The following is a 22,105-nucleotide window of genomic DNA, read 5'->3' on the forward strand; positions in this document are numbered from 1 at the left end:
ATGCCTAATTCCATTATATCTATCTATCATCTATGTATCATCTCTCTATCATCTATCTTATTAAATATCTACCTATCTCTCTATATATATATTTATATATCCATCCCTCCATGTCTGTCTGTCTATCTATTACTTACCTACCTACCTACCTACCTACCTACCTACCTACCTACCTACCTACCCTATCTATCATCTATATGTGTCTGTCTGTCTGTCTATCTATCTATCTATCTATCTATCTATCTATCTATCTATCTATCTATCTCTCTCCCTCTCCCTCTCTCTCTCTCTATCTATCTATCTATCTATCTATCTATCTATCTATCTATCTATCTATCTATCTATCTATCTATCTATCTATCTATCTCTCCCTCTCTCTCTCTCTCTCTCTCTCTCTCTCTCTCTCTCTATATATATATATATATATATATATATATATATATATATATATATATATCCTCTATATCTATCTATCTATCTATCTATCTATCTATCTATCTATCTATCTATCTATCTATCTATCTATCTATCTATCTACCTACCTACCTACCTACCTACCTACCTACCTACCTACCTACCTACCTACCCACTCACCCACCCACCCACCCACCCACCTACCTACCACCTACCTATTTCCTTTCATTAAATTAGGCATACCTAATTCCATTATATCTATCATCTATTTACTATCTATCATCTATCTATCATCTCTCTCTATCTCCTATCTTACTAAACATCTACCTACCTCTCTCTCTCTATTTATATATCCATCCATCCAACTACAAGTGGGCTTCACATACATTAACAACTAGTTCACTGGTTGTGAGCTCTACCTACCTACCTACCTACCTACCTATCCTCTATCTATATCTATCTATGATCTATTATGTCTGTCTGTCTGTCTGTCTGTCTGTCTGTCTGTCTGTCTGTCTGTCTGTCTGTCTGTCTGTCTGTCTGTCTATCTATCTATCTATCTATCTATCTATCTATCTATCTATCTATCTATCTATCTATTTATCTATCTATCTTAGAGAGGGCTGTAAAGCACTATAAAGTGGTATATAGGTCTGCTATTGTTACCACTATCTATGTATCATCTATGTATCATCTATCAATCTATCTATCTTTATCTATCTAAAATAGGGCTCCTGGAACAATTTCAGTATAACTCATTACATGCAGGAGAAACTTGACTCCAAACTGTTCTCTAACACCACAGCCCACGTTTTACATGGGGGGGGGCTCTCTTGATGACCCCCCCTCCTTTGAAAGAGGCGAAGGCCACGGTGGTTGCGACTCTCTCTGAAGCCGCTGTTTTTGACTTCAGAATAGCTTTCACCTGGACCATATTCGTTGTTTTGGGTTCTGGGCTTAGAAAATTTAAATCACAGGCTTGAAACTCAGTCCACCTTATTCCCAAGAAAAACAAAATAGGGACGAGAACTGGGGTGGGGTGGGGGGAAACCCGCTCCCCTGGGCTGAAATTTAAACCCCAAGCCCGTATCTGTGACTTTTGGGTGCAAAAGCCAGCCTGTTTCACAGATGGTTTCAACTAGGGGTGGTTTAACCTCAAAATTCCAAATTGAACCTGCCAAAGAAGGGATGAATTTACAAAGCCTGTAATTGCCAGAGCCCTCAGCTGGGAAGAATTGAAAGAGCTGGGAAGAAATTTCAAGGGCCAGCTCCACGAACAAAAGAAACGGACAAAGAATGGAATCTAAGAAAGATTTCCCCCACCCACCCACCCCTCCTTCTCCGGTGTGTACAATTATTTAAACCATGCTTAAAATAAGTACTACTTGGGACTCCTTGATCAGAGAGGTAGGGTAAAGTTTTCTTACGGGATCTACAAACGTCATCTTAAAAACATTTCTGTACGGAAAGGCGGTTTAAAACTAAGCGGGCTTTAGATCTCTTTGTTTTTTCAAAGGAAAGCCCGCAAATTCTTTACTTTTCCAAAGTTAGTTCCTGGATTACCTCTGCCGTGTTTTTATATACGTTTGATGCTTCAAAGCATCCAATTACCTTTAAGTTTTTTTTAATTGTAAGCATGCACCAATATTTATATCACACATAAAACAAATCTTGCAGCAAAGGTGTGTCTTTTTTCCTTTTAAAATAAAGCATACAACGACATTCAAAGGTCAAGAAAGATGGAGGCAGGAATTTAATAATACAATAACAGAGTTGGAAGGGACCTTGGAGATCTTCTAGTCCAACCCCCTGCCTAGGCAGAAAAAACTATACTGTTCCAGACAAATGGCTATCCAACATCTTCTTAAAGACTTCCAGTGTTGGGGCATTCAGAACTTCTGGAGGCAAGTTGTCCCACTGATTAATTGTTCTAACTGTCAGGAAATTTCTCCTTAGTTCTAAGTTGCTTCTCTCCTTGATTAGTTTCCACCCATTGCTTCTTATCCTGCCTTCAGGTGCCTTGTAGAATAGTTTGACTTCCTCTTCTTTGTGGCAACCCCTGAGATATTGGAACACTGCTATCATGTGACTCTGGCAGCAACTAGCTCAGCCTGACCTCAGCTCTTGCCTTTTTCCTTTTACATTTTTTTTTTCTTTTCATGATGACAGTGGTGAGGCTCTGCCTCCCCCTGCCTCCCCTGACTGCACGTCCCTGACTCCAGTCGATACCATCTCTCTAACAATAACAGTGAAAATGACAATTCACCAAGAACACCAAATGCCAGTTTGATCTAGTCATTAAAAGCACCAGGTTAGAAAGTGGGAGATCGTGAGTTCAAATCTCACCTTCGCCATGAAAGCCAGCTGGGTGACTTCGAGCCAATCACCAGGAGACGATGAGACTCTAGTCCTGCTTTAGCAATGGTCATTTGCGTCCTTTCTAGAGAGTCGTTGAGACCACTTGGAGGTTTATCTGGGTGTTATTCTCGGAATGGGCGTGGCTGTAGGATGCAGGACACAGGGCAGAAAAAACATCTATTTACACCACTCAGATGACCCTGAGGACACAGGTAAACCTCCAAGTGGCCTCAAGGGCTCCCTAAAAGGAAGCAAATGACCAGCTGTCTGCAAGGAGGATAAATCCTTCCATTCCCCCACCATCCAGGCAGAGCTGAAGAAGCTTCTTGGGTGAGAAGTGAAAACATCTTCAAAAGAAAAAAACGAAAAGCCCAGTTACCTCCTGAAAAAAAGCACCTTTGGGAGGAGGTGAATCAGTTCTGATATTCCCCCTGGCGTCACCCAGATGGTTTCCTGGCCTTTCCAGAGTGGCCAACACACAAGATCTTTATTAAGGAATAGGTCGGGATGCCACTGTATATTAACTTCATTCTTTATGCCCTAAAGAATTGATGACCTAACGTTCCAGCCCTGTCTCCACAATTTCAAGACATCTCTGCGGTGGGAACAACAAGGCTGAAGTGACCTTCTAGTTTTCATAAAAGATGAATGGCTAAAAGTGCGCAGTCTTTGTGTGCATGTGTCACTGCCATCCCTTTAGAGAGCCAGCAGAGCTATTTACACAGACGGTGGGCGTCAAATTCAGAATCTGAGTTTTGGGAACGCGGTAGAATATCATTTCCAAAGATAAATATCCATCCAGAGCAGTGGTGGGTTCTGGCTGATACGCTCCGGTATGGGCGTACCGGGGGCAGCTGGCAGCAGCGACCACCATACCAGAACGGTGTTTTGGTGGGCCCACCCGCCCGCCCATATTCCTTACCTGTTTTTAAGCCAACTGGGACATTTGCGCATAGCACCTGTGCGACCACCGCCTAGCAGCTGAAGGGTCGCAGGGCGGTGGGTGCACTTGAAAGCACAGCGCACATGCCCGAGGTGGACACTCGGCCCCGTCGCGGCGTACCGGTTGCGACGGGATCCGGAACCCACCACTGATCCAGAGATAAAGGCTGGTGACCACAGAAAAGCAGATATTTGTGCAGGAGAAATTTATTAGCACCCTTCTTGAAACTGTTGTTTGGATAGACCAGGCGTCGGCAACCTTAAACACTCAAAGAGCCACAAAGGTCCTAACCGGAACCCCCCATTCAATTCTGGAGCTGAACGGAAGCCCGATTCCCACACCATAGAGTCTCCTCCTAGCGCGGCGTCCTTTTTCCTCTACCTGTCCTAAACGAAAGCCCTGTCAATTGTGGAGCTGACCAGCGACAGGGAGCTGCAGCAGAGGGATGAAAGAGCCACATGCAGCTCCAGAGCATTGAGTTGCCGACCCCTGGGATAGACCTTCCCATGAGCCAGAGGTGGGTTCCTACCAGTTCGCACCTATTCGGTAGAACCAGTTCATCAAATCTACCGAACCGGTTAGAAGAGGTTCCACCAGTGGACCCAGAAAGCAGGCCACACCTACAGAAGAGGTTCCAAATTTTTTTTGAAACCCACCACTGCCATGAACCCATAGGACATTTAAAACCATCACTGTTTTCCTGGTGGATTCAAAACATGAACCTTTTATTCATTCATGGATAAATATTTTGGACCACAACACAAAAGGATGTGCCATTTTCGACGGGAAGTACGACTTCTCCTCCTCCATTTTTTCCATCAAATGTGCCAGCGATATAACCGGACAACTGAACCACGCACGCACGCACGCATGCAAACACACAAAAGAAACAGAAATGGGTCAAATGCAGGATGTCCCTCATGAAAAAGTCAAAGGATTTTCGGCAACCATGTGGTGGCAGCCGCCATCTTGACTTATTTTTTTTGACCCCTGCTGAGGACTCCCTTGATAGAAAGGTCTCCGCGGCAACACGGGGAATCCGGCGGCCGCTTTTCCTTACCTGTTTCCGTGTTGTCGTGTTCTGTGTCGGTCAAGGTAAGGTTGGAGTTGGCTCGGCTGGATAAACAGGAGCTACGCCCGGACTTGGTGCTGCGTGCCCACAATCGCACCGGGTGTTCTGGCGACATGATGGCGTCCGTCTCCGTATCGGCGTCGGAGCCGGCACTGATGGAGTAGCTGCCGTGGGGCAGGCCTAGGTCAGTCCGGTATAAAGTCCCGTGGGGTGGCGAGACATCGTCAAAGCCCAGTTCTTGTAAAGAAAAGTTGGTTCCTGCACACAAGGAGGAGGAGAACACCACAAAAACATTAGGTGATCGGAGATGGCATAGACCAGGGGCGTCAAACGCGATTTCGTTGAGGATCGCGTCAGGGTTGTGTTTGACTTTGAAGGGGAGAGGGGTAGGCAGAGTGGGCGTGGGCATGGTGGGCATGATCACCACAACATGGCTTGTGTTGGGGGTGCTTGTGTTGGCTGGAGGGCTCTGTCAGTGAACATGGGCTCCCAAGTTCCGTTTTTGGCTACGATGGCCTCCTGCAGCCCACTGTCAGTGAAAACGGAGCCCGGGAGGACTCCCGTGCGGCGCTCCGGAACTCCATTTTCACTGGTAGAGGCACCCATGGCCCACAGGTTGGGGACCCCTGTTCTAAACCAGCAAGTCTTTATAGATCCTACTGGCAATTCCTAAAGTTGTCATGGTGAGAGAAAGGGGGGAGGAGTGCATTCCATGCATACGTTTGGCGAAAGTCGGCTCTCAGATTACTGTAGCAGTCTTGGGAGGGGTGCACCTCATTGGGGAATGTGATTTATGACACAGACTGAGGGGAGGGAAGGAACAGGGGTAAAGTTCAGCTATAACTCAAACAAAGCTTAGACCTGACTGCGAAAAATCGTCTGGTTTTGTATTGAAACTTGGCTCGATACTCATGAATCAATTAGGGCATTTTTAGAAAACCTGACACTTATAAGTAGCCCTTGACTTACAGCTGGAATTGAGCCTGGAATTACGGTTTGTGAATTGTGAATTGTTTGTGAATTGTGCTGGTTATTAAAATGGGTCGCCGTGCGATTGCACCCGATGTTACAACCACATTTGGGTGGTCGCAAAGTGAATGCTTTGGTCATTAAGTGAACACTGCAGTTGATAAGCAAACCTGGAGGCCGTTAAATGAACCCATTATACCTAGTGGAAATTTTTAAAATCAATACTCTTTAAAAAAAATACTTTTATTTAAAATAAATACTTTAAGAATAAATTGCCAGAAATGAATCCTGATTTCCAGCAAAATAAAAGAGGAGGAGGAGGAGGATGACAACAACAACAACTCTGGGGTTCTTGTTGCTCTCTGAGTTTGATTATTTCTTTGAAGACCTTTAATTACCAATCCATGTAAAGGCATCAGTGGTAGAAGGGAGAGGTTTTCTCTTACTTTTATATACCAGTGGCTTGCCACCACGCTCATGAAGCACTTACACCCGACAGTTCAACCCTGAGCTATAAATGTTTTCTTCTAATTTTAAGTGCCAGAAATATGATATTGTTGAAGGTGAAAAGAGGGGGAGGGTTGATTCAAAACCCATAGGCACACGCAATTGGATACGACCTCATAGACCAGTGTTTCTCAACCTTGACAACTTGAAGATGTCCGGACTTCAACTCCCAGAATTCTGGGAGTTGAAGTCCAGACATCTTCAAGTTGCCAAGGTTGAGAAACACTGTCATAGACGACCTTCACTCCGTCAAGGACCTTGGAGTACTCATCTCAAATGATCTAAACCCCAGAGCTCACCGTAACAGCCTTGCCGAAAAGGCGTTAAGAGTTGTTAACCTAATTTTGTGAAGCTTCTACTCCGGTAATATTGTTCTGCAAACTAGGGCATACAAAACCTTTGCCAGACCAATCCTCGAATACAGCTCGTCTGCCTGGAACCCGCACTGCATATCGGACATTAATACAATTGAGCAAGTCCGGAGGTATTTCACGAGAAGAGTCCTCCACTCCTCTGCTCACAACAGAATCCCTTATGCCCACCAGGCTCGAAGTTTTGGGCTTAGACAATTAAGAACTAAACCACTTTCAGTCTGACCTAAGCCAGAGGTGGGTTCCTGCCAGTTCTAACCTCTTCTATAGAAGAGGTTCCACAAATCTACAGTGCCGTTTAGAACCGGTTCCAGCTTCCTTCCCCTGCCCGTCCGTACATCATCAAGATGAAGAGCGAGAGGAGGAATTCTGGGAGTTGAAGTCCACAAGTCTTAAAGCTGTCAAGTTTGAACACCCCTGGGTTTTTTTTTCTAAAGGGTTAGGGGTGCAAGGGTCTTGTAACTTGACAGCTTTAAGACTTGTGTGCTTCAATGCCAGAGTTCCTGAACCAACATGACTGGAGGAGGAATTCTGGGAGTTGAAGTCCACAAGTCTTAAAGCTGTCAAGTTTGAACACCCCTGGGGTTTTTTTTCTAAAGGGTTAGGGGTGCAAGGGTTTTGTAACTTGACAGCTTTAAGACTTGCATGCTTCAATGCCAGAGTTCCTGAGCCAACATTTTGGTTGCTAAGCAAGAGCCTTGTTAAGTGAGTTTCACCACATTTTACAAGTTGGCCACGCCCACATAATCACATGACTGCCAAGCCACTCCCACTCAGTCACATGCCCGGCAAGCCACTCCCACTCGGTCACATGGCCGGCAAGCCACTCCCACAAAGCAGGCCACACCTAAAGAAGAGGTTCTAAATTTTTTTGAATCCCACCACTACTGACCTAAGAGTAGTACATAAAATTACCTACTACAATGTACGACCCGTCAATGACTACTTCAGCTTCAACCGCAACAATATGCGAGCACACAATCGATACAAACGTAAGATAAACCGCTCCAAACTTGATTGCAGAAAATACGACTTCAGCAATAGAGTGGTCAACGCCTGGAATGCCCTACCTGACTCTGTGGTTTCTTCCCCAAACCCCCAAAACTTTAACCTCAGATTGTCTACTTTCGACCTCACCCCATTTCTAAGAGGTCTGTAAGGTGTGTGCCTACCAGTGGTGGGATTCAGCCGGTTCGCACCTATTCGGGAGAACCGGTTGTTAACTTTCTAAGCAGTCCGGAGAACCAGTTGTTGGAAGAAATCCACTTTGCAGGGCTAATCCTGTAAGGAAGGCAGGAAGGACACATTCTGGTGTTGTTTCTAGCTTAATCTTTATTGCCCTGCTTACAGAAACTGCCTCTCCGGTTAACCCTGATTACATTGTCACAGCTAAGGCGAAGCGCCCATCGACGTGAGTGATGTTGAGTTGTCCACGCCCACCCAGTCACATGACCACCGAACCCCGCCTACCCAGCCGGTAATTAGGGCAGAGAACCGGTTGTTAAATTATTTGAATCCCACCACTGGTGCCTACTGTCCCTATCCTACTGTCCCCACTTATTCGTATCCATTTCATGTATTCATAATCTTGTATGTACTTAATATCTATTATCTTATACATGCTTGACAAAACAAACAAATAAAATAAAATAAACAATATGCCAATTGGTTTTTGGGAAACTACAGCTAGTACAGATGAAGTACTGTATATACTCGAGTATAAGCCTAGTTTTTCAGCCCACTTTTTGGGCTGAAAAAAGCCGCCTCGGCTTATACTCGAGTCAGTGAAAAATTTGCCCGAAATGGAGGAGAAAAAGGGGCGGGGCCATGCCGCTGGGTGACGCTCGTGAATGGCCCGGCGCCCCTGTGAGTTTCCCCTCCCTCTGTGTCAGTTTGCCGCTCAGCGCGCACCGCACCATCCCCCCTCCTCACGTTCTAATGTAATGCAGGGCTGTCTTACGATTCCCCTTCCTCCCCCTCCTGCCGCTCTGCAACGATGTCCCACCTCCTCCTTGTTATGGCAAGCAGCCACATAGCGATGTCCCACCTCCTCTGGTACAGTGATCCAATGATAGGAATCACTGTGCCGTGTGTCATAGGAGGCGGGACATCGCTCCCGCGGCTGCACGGGACATCATCATCACAGCGGGACATCAGCATCATGAGGTGAGTGAAGTATTTCATTGAATACACTGCTAGTTTACTGTTTTTCTTTGAAATAAATATTCAAAAACATTATTGGTATCTATTTTTATTTTTGAAATTTACCGGTAGCTGCTGCATTTCCCACCCTAGGCTTATACTCAAGTCAATAACTTTTCCAGTTTTTTGTGGTAAAATTAGGTGCCTCGGCTTATATTCGGGTCGGCCTATACTCGAGTATATACGGTAGAAATTTGTGGGTGAACTGTCCACCTGTTTAATTTACTAAACCAGATTGACAATTGTTCCAATTTGTTGGAGAACAAAGAAAGCAATCTGAAAGCCAATTAATCCAGATAATATTTCTGGCTCCGGTTAAAAAACAAACAGCTATTTTCAATTCACCACCACATGGCTGAGAGCGGATTTGGACAGCCAGTTGAAGGTGTGGAAAACTAAATTATCTTAAAAGCAAAGATGGTGCTTCAGCTAGGATTAATCTCCCTCCGGAAATTTCAGTTGGAGATTTCGACCGTTGGAAGTCCAAATCCAGGTCGAAAGTACCTTTTAAGGGTCCCTAGGGAGTGGGCAGCATACAAATTCCATTAAAGTTTGAAAGTTTGAAAGTCCCTTTGAATGGTTGCTTAATGATTAGTCATAAATTGAGAAAGAATAGAATAGAATAGAATAACAGAGTTGGAAGGGACCTTGGAGGTCTTCCAGTTCAACCCCCTGCATAAGCAGGAAACCCTACACCACTTCAGACAAATCGATATCCAACGTCTTCTTAAAAACTTTCAGCATTTACAACTTCTGGAGGCAAGTTCTTCCACTGGTTAATTGTTCTAACTGTCAGGAAATTTCTCCTTAGTCCTAAATTGCTTCTCTCCTTGATTAGTTTCCACCCATTGCTCCTTGTTCTACCCTCAGGTGCTTTGGAGAATAGCTTGACCCCTTCTTCTTTGGAGTAGCCCCTCAACTATCGGAATATTGTCTCACCTAGTCCTTTTTTCCCCACTAAACTAGATCAGGTAAAGGTTCCCCTTGCACATATGTGCTAGTTGTTTCCGACTCTAGGGGGCAGTGCTCATCTCCATTTCAAAACCAAAGAGCCAACGCTGTCCGAAGACGTCTCCATGGTCATGTGGCCGGCATGACTCAATGCTGAAGGCGCACGGGACGCTGTTACCTTCCCACCAAAAGTGGTCCCTATTTTTTCCACTTGCATTTTTACGTCCTTTTGAACTGCTACTTTGGCAGAAGCTGGGATAAGTAACAGGACCTCATTCCATTATGCGGCGCTAGGGATTCGAACCGCCGAACTGCCGACCTTCTGATTGACAAACTCAGCATCTTAGCCACTGAGCCACCGTGTCCCTCTTTCACTAAACTAGACCTACCCAATTCCAGCAACTGTTCTTTCTGGGTTTTAGCATCCAGTCCCCTAATCATCTTTATAATTGTAATTATAGAGGACTTTGGTTTCTTATTCTGGTCTGCCTTGAAGTTCAGACAAGAGGCATGATTAAGGAAGCAAGTTCATGTAGATAAGGAGTTTTAATGTGAGAATAATAATCCTAATTATTAATTATTAATAATAGACACACCCATTTCTCTCATCTTTCTCTCTCTCTCCCTTCTCATCTCTGGTTCGTTTAAGTTTCCTGTTTTCCCCACTATCATTTCATAATCTCTCACACCTAGATGGCAGCAGCTATCTTCACTAAACTGTCTATCTCCTTCTCTCTCTCTCTCTTCCTCCTTCTAAAACATTTTTATTACTTTTCTGTACCACTTACAAATACAGGTAATTCTTGATTTATGGCCAGAATTGAGGCCAACATTGCTGCTGCTAAATGAGGCAGATATTAAGTGAGTCGTGCGCCATTTTATGACCTTTCTCCCTATCGTCGTTCGAGTGAATCATTGCAATTGTTATGTTAGTTACACGGTTGTGAAGTGAATCTGGCTTCCCAGATTCACTTGGCTTGTCAGAAAGTCGCATTAACCCAGGACAATCATTTATGGCACATTACCGTCACAAATATGAGTCAGTTGCCACGAGTCCGAATTTTAAATCACATGACCACGGGGATGCTGCAATGGTCTGAAGTGTGAAAAATGGTCATAAGTCAACTTTGAACAGTCACTAAATGAATGGTTGTAAGTTGAGGACTATCTGTAATGGCCATTGGAAACAAAATTCATTCATTGCCTTGCATTTTCATTTCTATCTATCTGCCTGCCTGCCTGCCTGCCTGCCTACCTATCTACTTACCTTTCTATCTACCGACCTATTATCTATCTATCTATCTATCTATCTATCTATCTATCTATCTATCTATCTATCTATCTTTCTACCTACCTACCTACCTACCTACCTACCCACCTATTATCTATCTATCTATCTATCTATCTATCTATCTATCTATCTATCTATCTATCTATCTATCTATCTCTACCTACCTACCTACCTACCTACCTACCTACCTACCTATTATCTATCTATCTATCTATCTATCTATCTATCTATCTATCTATCTATCTATCTATCTATCTATCTATCTATCTATCTATCTATCTATCTATCTATCTACCTACCTACCTACCTACCTACCTACCTACCTACCTACCCATCTATCTATCTACTTACCTTTTATCTACCTACCTACCTATCTACCTACCTACCTACCTATTATCTATCTATCTATCTATCCATCCATCCATCCATCCATCCATCCATCCATCCATCTATCTACATACATACCTTTCTACTATCTATCTATCTATCTATCTATCTATCTATCTATCTATCTATCTATCTATCTATCTATCTACATACATACATACATACATACATACATACATACATACATACCTTTCTATCTACTATCTATCTATCTATCTATCTATCTATCTATCTATCTATCTATCTATCATCTACCTACTATCTTCCTACCTACCTATCAAATTTAGAGACTGACCATCTCACTCGGAGGGACCGTGTGTTGTTGGGAAAATGTACTTTAAAAAAATTGAATGGAACAACAATGCTAACTGTAGTAGTACAGAGCGGGGAGGGGGGAAAGGAAAAATAAGTTTGATAATGCGGTAGAAAAATAGTGCATCTTTTAACATTCCAAAGTTTAATAGCAGACTCCGAAGCAATCCATCCATCCATCGTTTTCCCCCCTCCCTTTTTGAATACGTCATTAATGTGTTCTTATTTCTTTCCCCCCCTACATTTTTTGCATTTAGCAAGGAAGGGAAAAAAAATCCCTCTGTCCTTTAAGGCCTGTTTTAGAAAGCAGCTAGCCTGTCAGATGCTTGTACATACCTCATCTCTCTGGAACGTATTATCAAGTGAACTCTATCAAGTCGATGTTTAAAGTCCTTCAAAAAAATGGATTTTTCATAGCCCTCATGCCAGAGTGAATATCCTTTATGGGGACTGTTGTTTTATGACTGAAACCAATTTTTAAACATTTACACTTGTTAGATGGAGTGGAGATTGATTCTTTATTATTTTGAGCCGTTTATTCTTGCGTTGTTTAACTTGGGAGAACAATACCTGTCCACCAATTAAAATAATATCACGGGTGGAGCTCAACTTATGGCAACTCCATAGCACAGGTAATCAGACCAGAATTGAGCCAAACTTTCTGTTGCTAAGCGAGAGAGTTGTTAAGTGAATTTTGCCCCATTTTACAACCTTTCTTAACACAGTGGTTAAGCAATGGGTAGAAACTAACCAAGGAGAGAAGCAACTTAGGAGAAATTTCCTGACAGTGAAAACAATTAACCAGTGGAACAGAAGTTGCCTCCAGAAGTTGTGAATGCCGCAACACTGGAAGTCTTTAAGAAGATGTTTGAGAACCATTTGTCTGAAGTGGTGTAGGATTTCCTGCCTAAGCAGGGGGTTGAACTAGAAGACCTCCAAGGTCCCTTCCAACTCTTATTCTATTCTATTTAAAGTACATCGCTATTAAGTTAGCCACATGGTTATTTAAGTGAATCTGGCCTCCACAAAATGTATGCTGCTAACTGAGAAACGTGCTAAGTGAATTTTGCTCCATTTTACAGCTTTTCTTGCCACCGTTGTTAAGTGAATCTCTACCGCTGTTTAAGTTAGCAACACGGTTATTAAGTGAATCTGTCTTCCCCATTTGCCTTTGCTTGATAGAAGGTCGCAAAAGGGGATCGCGTGACCCCCGGGGGCGTTGCAATCATCATAAATGCGAGTCAGTTGCCAGTATCTGAATTTTGGTCATGGGGATGCTGCGATGGTCGTAAGTGTGAAAAATGGTCATAAGTCACATTTTTCAGTGCCATTGTAACTTGTAGGTCAAGGACTGCCTGCAGTAGGAAATTCCATGCGGTTTCCGTGGGGTTTGAGGGGTATTTTTTTCTTTTTTCTTTTGCCAAGAAAATGGATGAATGTGTCACCAGGACATGAGCCGGGCTTAAAAAAGAGATTTTAAACTTTTTTTTACAGTAATCTCTCTTCCTGTCACATTCCTGCTCCCCTGGTGCTAATTATTCTTATTTCAGCTCCAAACTCATTCCCTCAAGTGTAAAATGAGAATAATTACTGCCAGGGGAAGGCAGAACAAGAAGATTGTTAATCCACTTTCACACCAAGGTCTGGCTCTCCCATCACACTTTCGGAGTTAAGTGCACGGTAACCTGACTGATGATAGCAATAGCAATAGCAGTTAGACTTATATACCGCTTCATAGGGCTTTCAGCCCTCTCTAAGCGGTTTACAGAGTCAACATATCGCCCCCACAGTCTGGGTCCCCATTTCACCCACCTCAGAAGGATGGAAGGCTGAGTCAACCTTGAGCCGGTGAGATTAGAACCGCTGAACTGCAGATAACAGTCAGCTGAAGTGGCCTGCAGTACTGCGCCCTAACCACTGCGCCACCTCGGCTCTGATGATGGTCAGTTTGGTTGCCGTGTTCGATGGTTAGATGGCTAGCTTCCTTAGATATCTACTCTATTGTGATTCTGTGGCACCACAGTGATTTTATCATGGTTTCACCTTAATTTAATATTTTATCTTAGGTATTAGATAGAATCAAGATCACGTGAAGGGTTAATACCACTTTATAATGCCTAGGTAAGGCCGCACTTGGAATACGGCTTCCAGTTTTGGTCGCCACGATGTAGAAAAGATGTGGAGACTCTGGAAAGAGTGCAGAGAAGAGCAACAAAGAGGATTAGGGGACTGGAGGCTAAAACATATGAAGAACGGTTGCAGGAACTGGGTATGTCTAGTTTAATAGAAAGAAGGACTAGGGGAGAGATGATAGCAATCTTCCAATATCTTAGGGGTTGCCACAAAGAAGTGGGAGTCAAACTATTCTCCAAAGCACCTGAGGGTAGAACAAGAAGCAATGGGTGGAAACTAATCAAGGAGAGAAGCAATTTAGAACTAAGAAGAAATTTCCTGACAGTGAGAACAATTAATCAGTGGAATGGCTTGTCTCCAGAAGTTGTGAATGCTCCAATACTGGAGGTTTTTAAGAAGATGTTAGAGAACAATTTGTCTGAAGTAGTGTAAGGTTTCCTGCCTAAGCATGGGGTTGGACTAGATGGCCTCCAAGGTACCTTCCCACTCTGTTGTCCCGTACCATCCCATTCTATTTTCTATTCTATCGCCACATATTTTTATATACATAAAAACACAGATAGATACGGATAAAATAAAACCTCAATTGTTTTACTTATGATGTTTTCAAACTTTGTGTTTGAATGTATAACACATTTTATTATTGCTGTTTATCAGTGACTGCATGATCTCTATAGATGCCTTTTGGGGTTGTTGTTGTTTTTGCATTTAATGACCCCCCGCAATCTCTTGTGGGATGGAGTCTGGGCAACTGAATAGGGCTGAGTGCTTACTGGCCGGATGCCCTTCCTGTCACCAATGCGGAGTTTGCAGCAGAGATAATCTCATCGTGCCCAGAGAGAGAAATATCTGCCTCTATTTAGGATTGAACTCACAGCCCCCTGATTGTGAGGTGAGACCTCACACCTCTAGGCCACCGCACCACCACCTCTGTGGATGCCACATGTTAAATAAATAAATAGAAATCCTAAACAATGATTGTCACCCCTCCCTCATATATGCACTTTCTCAATCACTGTGGTGGAATGTGGCCTGGATTCCCAGAAGGGAGGGGCTGCTTTACCGAGGTCCAAGACACAGGGAAGCTTGGATTCTTTGGCTGGGAGGAAGAGTGTGAAGACAGGCTCCTCCTTAGACATTCTTGTTGTGGCCCACCAGCAGTCAGAAGAGCTGGCAGCAGATTTGGACAGTGAGGAGGTTGGGGAGGAAGATGGGCCAGTCCTGGAGTCTGGGGAAGGCTCTGATGAGGGCTCTGTGTCAGAGGCAGAGAGGGGGCCAGGGCCGTCCGACAGTTATCAGCTGCCTTCAGAGTCAGACATCCATGAGGCAGAAGAACAGCTGGAGCCTGTTCCCAGTGTGTGCATGCGCAGAATCGCCAGACAAAGAGAACAGCTAAAGAACAGGGGCCGATTTGGGAGGAAGGCCACAGAGGGACGATGAATGGCCCCTCCCGGAGGAAATAAAAGAGGGAGCAACAGGGGAGTGGAGTTTGCAGGAGACAAATAGTTTGCTTCATTAGTTTGTGACTCTCCGAGGCTCCTTCCCAAGTTTTGCAGAGATCGGCCTGGCAGCTCTCCAAGCCAGATAAGGTCTGTGACTGAAAATCCTCCCTTGAAAGACTTTGTTGGATGTGAAGGAGCAGAATTCACAGTAAATTAATAAAAGGGGTTTTTGTCGGGACCAGGAATCTGCTTCATGCTCACGGGAAGCATCGGTCAGAACAATTCTCAGAGTATATATTTAAGGATACAAGTAGTTGCTTTAGTCTGGCAAGATTTCTGTCTATAGGCGAGGAACAATAAAAGGAACTGCTAAGAAATGACTCCACAGGTCTTTTTCGATTTTTGGGAGCCTCACAATTGTGTTTTGTTTAATCTTCTTAACCAGACAATCACAGCCTGGCTATGGAAACCAGGTTACTTTAATGCTCACGGTTGGAGTCGCTCCCACCTACCTGTTCGACAGTACTCGTCAGCTTCCTGGGGTACCATGTCTTTAACCCGATTGCCGTAGATCATTCTGGAATCCTGGTCATAGGCTTTCAGAGTCTCGCTGGAGCTGTACGACTTCTGCGGGATTTTGCTGTCCTCGCTCTCGGCGGAGGAGCTGGTGTAGCGGCGTTCAGCATCGCAACGTTTGGTCAAGGAGCGGTATGGCTTTCGGTCTTTCACATCCATGGCCCTCCGGTCGCTCTCTTCCACATCAACATAAAAGGGGGTCCGGGAGGCAATCTGATCGAATTGTCCTAAGAAAAGACAAGTCAGAGAATTAAATTGGGGTTGTAGAAACTGTAAGGGATCTAAGAAGTTTCATGACATCCATTTAGGGCCGCTGATCCAACCGAAAGCCAGTTTTGGTCCAGTGGTTAGGACACCAGGCTAGAAAGCAGGAGACCATGAGTTCTAGTCCTGCCCTAGGCATGTAAACCAGCTGGGTGACTTTGAACCAATCAACAGGAGACAGGGAGTTCTAGTCCTGCCTCAGGCATGAAATCTGGCTGATTGACTTTGGGCCAATCAGCAGGAGACTGTGAGTTCTAGTCCCGCCTTAGGCATGAAAGCTGACTGGGTGCCTTTGGGCCAATCAGCAAGAGGCTGTGAGTTCTAGTCCTGCCTTAGAGATGAAAACCGGCTGGGTGACTTTGGGCCAATCAGCAGGAGACTGTGAGTTCTAGTCCCGCCTTAGGTATGAAAGCCAGTAAATGACTTTGGGCTAATCACTAAGAGACGGTGAGTTCTAGTCCTGCCTTAGAGATGAAAACCGTCTGGGTGACTTTGGGCCAATCAGCAAGAGACTGTGAGTTCTAATCCCACCTTAAGGCATGAAATCCGGCTGAGTAACTTTGGGCCAATCAGCAGAAGACTGTGAGTTCTAGTCCCGCCTTAGGAGTGAAAGCTGACTGGGTGCCTTTGGGCCAATCACCAGGAAACTGAGAGTTCTAGTCCCGCCTTAGGCATGAAAGCCAGTAAATGTCTTTGGGCCAATCACTAAGAGACAGTGAGTTCTAGTCCCGCCTTAGGCACGAAATCCAGCTGTGTGGTTTTGGGCCAATCAGAAGGAAATGGGATCTTCTAGTCCCTCCTTAGGCATGAAAGCTGGTTGGGTGCCTTTGGGCCAATCACCAGGAGACTGAGAGTTCTGGTCCCGCCTTAGGCATGCAAAACAGGCTGAGTGATTTAGGGCCAGTCCCTCTGTCTCTCAGACCAAGCCACCTCGCAGGGTTGTTGTGGGGAAAATAGGAGCAGGAAGGTGGGTTGGATATGTTCGCCATCTTGAATTGCTAGTGAAAACAATGGGGATACATAGAAATAAATAAACTGACCGAAGTTCTCCATGGTTTCCAAAACAATACAGATAACCTCCTTGATATGCGCCAAAATTCTGTATATGCAACCAAACCCAAAAATAAATAATTACTGCCAATCTACCTTCCATTGAGGACCTGTACACTGCATGAGTCAAAAAGAGGGCCGTGAAAATATTTACAGACCCCCTCGCTCCTACCCTTCAACGCCATCACTCTGCTAAACAAATAATTCCCTCATCACTGTCAAAACCATTTACTAAGGCTGCATTACTACTAATATTAGTCTTCTCATCGTTCCTATCACCTGTCTCCTCCCACTTATGACTGCAGGACTGTAAATTTGCTGCTTGTATCCTTACGATTTATATTGATATTGACTGTTTCCTGATTGCTTATTTGTATCTTATGACGGTTCCACCACAAAACCGCGTTCGACTAAAGGGCGCTCGACGAAACCCGCGTAGCTGACGTCATCACAGCGCGACAACAGCGTGGAGAAAAAAGCACGCTGTAAACGCTAAACGTAAAATTAACCCCTAAACCTAAACCTAACCCCACTAAACCTAATCCTAAACCTAACCCTAAACCTAACCCTTAACCTAACCCTAACCCTAACCCTAACCCTAAACCTAACCCTTAACCTAACCCTAACCCTAACCCTAACCCTAACCCTTAACCTAACCCTAAACCTAACCCTAACCCTAACCCTTAACCTAACCCTAAACCTAACCCTAACCCTAACCCTTAACCTAACACTAAACCTAATCTTAACCCTTAACCTAACCCTAACCCTAATCCTAACCCTAACCCTAACCCTAACCCTAACCCTAACCCTTAACCTAACCCTAAACCTAACCCTAACCCTTAACCTAACCCTAAACCTAACCCTTAACCTAACCCTAACCCTAACCCTAACCCTAACCCTAAACCTAACCCTAAACCTAACCCTTACCTTAAGTTGAATCGGCTTGCTTTCAAAGTGCTATTTAAAGCGCCCTTCTTTCTCCGCGCTCGCTGTTGTCGCCCTGCTGATGACGTCAGTGACGCGGTTTAATCGGGCGCGCTTTAGTCGAGCGTGGTTTTGTCGTGCCACGTCTTATGACTATCATTGAGTGCTGTACCTTGCTATTTTTGATGAATGTATCTTGTCTTTTTATGCACACTGAGAGCATCTGCACCAAAGGCAAATTCCTTGTGTGTCCAACCACACTCGGCCAATAAAGAATTATCAAAGAGGAATCAGTGCACCACAGGACATGGGGGGCGATTTTACAATTGGCTTGGAAAAAAGATATAAATAGAAAGAGAAAGCAACAAAACATGAAAGAAATAACTCAGATGACACATTGTTAAATTGGGGGGGGAGGGGAAGTAAGAAAACATTAAAATGTAAATATACAAGAGGAGAAATGACATAAGTGGAACTAACATTAGAAATAAAATGTAAACAGAGAAAATTATTTGTATGAAAATATAGGGTTTGGACTGCTGAAACGCCATCCCGAAAACCCATCAGAAAAAATAAATAAGTAAGGGCAACAACGGAAAGGAGGGGAGATGAGGAGGGAAAAGAAGAAAGGGTAAAGCAGGGAAAGTAAGGGTGGGGAATTAAGAGTAGGAGAGAGGGGAAGAAAGAAGAGAAGGGAGGAGGAGAGGGGAAGAAAAAAGGAGGAAGGAGAGATGGAAAGAAGAAGGCAGAGAAGGGAGGTTGAGGAGATGGAAGGTGTAAGGTTGTTGCAAAAATAAGATGGTGGCAAGAAAGTTACATATGTGTGTGTGTGTGTGTGTGTGTTTATGTATGTATATATGTTTTCATATGTAAAAATGAGTATATAGATTAATGATGAATAGAAAAATGTTAAATAGCAATTATAAGAATGCATATCTATGAATGAATTTGAAGGGTAATAAAATAATAAAATAAAAAAAAGAATTCTATTCTATTCTAATTCTATTCTATCTATACACCCTATATAGAGGCTTCTTCCATCACCTTTTTCTGACCAATATTTAAATACACACCCTACTTGTTATTTATGAGTTTCTGATTTTTTTTTAAAGAAAATATATATTGAGGTGGCTCTGATTTTAAAACTAATTCCAAGACAAATTCCTTGTGTGTCCAATCCCACTTGACCAATCAAGAATTCTATTCTATTCTATTCTATTCTATTCTATTCTAAACAGTGGCCATCTGAATGCAGTGAAACTGGTCAACCAAAAAGCTACAAATTCCTTTCAAACTCCTTTCTCTGCATTATCAAACATCCCAGAAAAACGGCGCCATAAATCCATCTGAGGGACAGGGAGATCCTGATTTAGATTGTCAAATCAAATAGCAATAGCAATAGCAGTTAGACTTATATACCGCTTCATAGGGCCTTCAGCCCTCTCTAAGCGGTTTACAGAGTCAGCATATCGCCCCCACAGTCTGGGTCCTCATTTCACCCACCTCGGAAGGATGGAAGGCTGAGTCAACCTTGAGCCGGTGAGATTTGAACAGCCGAACTGCAGATAACAGTCAGCTGAAGTGGCCTGCAGTACTGCACCCTAACCACTGCACCACCTCACCTTTCCCGCAGTCAAAGACCAACACACCCACAAATGTAAGACTAAACTAAAATTGCAATAGGACAAGACCAATGCAGAGTGTTATAGAAGGTACTAAAAATGAACAATGTAAAACAGGACAACAAAAGTATAACACAATTAAAACGAACTCCCGTAAGAACATAAAACGCTAAAGCCAAAATATTAGCCCGAAGTCTAGGGGAGGAGATAACTTAATTACAGGTAGTCCTCAATTTACTACCACAGTTGAGTCCAAAATTTCCTGTTGCTAAGTGAGACAGTCACTAAGTGAGTTTTGCCCCATTTTACAACGACCTTTCTTGCCACGTTGAGTGAAATCACTGCAGTTGTTAAGCTGGTAACATGGTTGTAAAGTGAATCCGCCTTCTCCATTGACTTTGGGGATCACATGACCTCAGGACACTGCAACTGTCATAAGTACATGCCAGTTTCCAAGCCTCTGAAGTTTTGATCACGTGACCATGGGGATGCTGCAAAAGTCATCAGCGTGAAAAAAACAGCCATAAGTCCCCATTTCCTGTGCTGTTGTATCTTTGAACAGCCACTTTGAACAATGGCTTAGCTGTAATAAGCGTGAAAATCTATTTAATTTAGAAACTATAGAAAATAGATATCAACATTTACAGCAAACCTGGCGATTTTAACGTGTCTGTAACCTCTGGAATGCAGTCCACACCTGTTAAAAGTGGCCAAGTTTGAGAAACATTGATTTTTACACCTTAAAAACCAGAGTTAAAAGGTTTTGGGGCTAGGAATAGTGATTTCGGATTACGGAGCTTAAAATGTTTATAAACCTGGGCATAGAAAGATGGTCATGCACGAAGAAAGAAAATTTTAAGTTCTAATCTAAGGAGGACCAGGGAAAAATGGCAAAACCAGACATCTGATCCTCATAAACTCTTAGCTTGTGACTCTCTGAGCGTGACCGACGGATAAATTATTTATCTAACTGTATTTGCAACGCATCTCCGTTTCTGCCGCTTGCTGTAGATTAGCTTTCATCAGCCTTAACTTTTTAAAATGTGAGCCTTTAAATTTAATAAAAGGAATACATCACGGTAAGCACCGCAAAAAAACAGCTGTCGTTACATCAGGAAGACAAACAGTAAGGATCGTTGAACCAAATAAATGAGAATAGAGAATAACGAAGATAGGTGCTTAGCCAAATTAGCTTAGTCAAAACGCTCACGAAAACAATGAAGAGTTGTTAATGAAAGGCTTAGGTCAATGCTACTACAGGTAGTGCTCGGCATAGGACCACAATTGTGACCGGAATTTTTGTCGTCATACGTCGAGCACCACCAGACTGAATCTGATTATCCAATCATATTTATGGAGGTTGTTAAGCAAACCGCTGAGATTTTTTGAGGAAAGCAGTCGGAAGTGAAGTGGATTATATTTATCATATCTAGTTTTAATGAAAAGAAGGACCAGGGGAGACATGATAGCAGTCTTCCAAAATTTGAGGGGCTGCCACCAAGAAGAGGGAGTCAAGCTATTCTCCAAAGCACCCGAGGGTAGAGCAAGAAGCAATGGGTGGAAACTAATCAAGGAGAGAAGCAATTTAGAAATGAAATTTCCTGACAGTTAGAATAATTAACCAGTGGAACAACTTTCCTCCAGAAGTTGAGAACACTCCAATACTGGAAGTTTTTAAAGAAGGGGTTGGACAACCATTTGTCTGAAATGGTATAGGGTTTCCTGCTTGAGCAGGGGGTTGGACTAGAAGACCTCCAAGGTCCCTTCCAACTATTCTATTCTATTCTATTCTATTCTATTCTATTCTATTCTATTCTATATCTCTTCTCTTCTTTTCCTATTCTATTCTATTCTATTCTATTCTATTCTATTCTATTCTATATTTATTCTATTCTATACCTTCATTCTTCTCTTATCCTCTATTCTATTCTCAATTCCCATTACATCCCATCCCATTCCAGTGGTGGGTTTCAAAAAATTTTGGAAGCTCTTCTGTAGGTGTGGCCTGCTTTCCGGGTCCACTGGTGGAACCTCTTCTAACCGGTTCGGTAGATTTGACGAACCAGTTCTACCGAATAGGTGCGAACTGGTAGGAACCCACCTCTGTCCCATCCCCATCCCCATTATTCCCATGCCATTCCATTCCATGAATCCACTTTCCTGAATGGACAGGTTTTCTCGAAACCCAACAAACAAATATTGAAAATTTAGGTTAGAGTGCAGTACTGCAGGCCACTTCAGCTGACTGTTAGCTGCAGTTCGGCGGTTCAAATCTCACCGGCTCAAGGTTGACTCAGCCTTCCATCCTTCCGAGGTG

General features: G+C 43.5%; 1 protein-coding gene across 1 annotated transcript in view; it reads right to left on the reverse strand.

Moving 5' to 3' along the window:
* LOC116510235 (teneurin-4-like) overlaps positions 1-22,105 on the reverse strand; it is a 142,833-nt gene that overhangs the window by 62,937 nt on the left and 57,791 nt on the right. Inside the window, exons 2-3 of the mRNA XM_032219704.1 lie at positions 15,865-16,155; positions 4,776-5,045 (exon numbers count right to left, since the gene is read on the reverse strand). Of these exons, the coding sequence (XP_032075595.1) occupies positions 4,776-5,045; positions 15,865-16,087 (493 nt within the window). The 5' untranslated portion in view covers positions 16,088-16,155. The remainder of the gene's footprint in view (positions 1-4,775; positions 5,046-15,864; positions 16,156-22,105) is intronic.

The sequence above is a fragment of the Thamnophis elegans genome, chromosome 6 (genome assembly GCF_009769535.1).
Source record: "Thamnophis elegans isolate rThaEle1 chromosome 6, rThaEle1.pri, whole genome shotgun sequence".
NCBI lineage: Eukaryota > Metazoa > Chordata > Lepidosauria > Squamata > Colubridae > Thamnophis > Thamnophis elegans.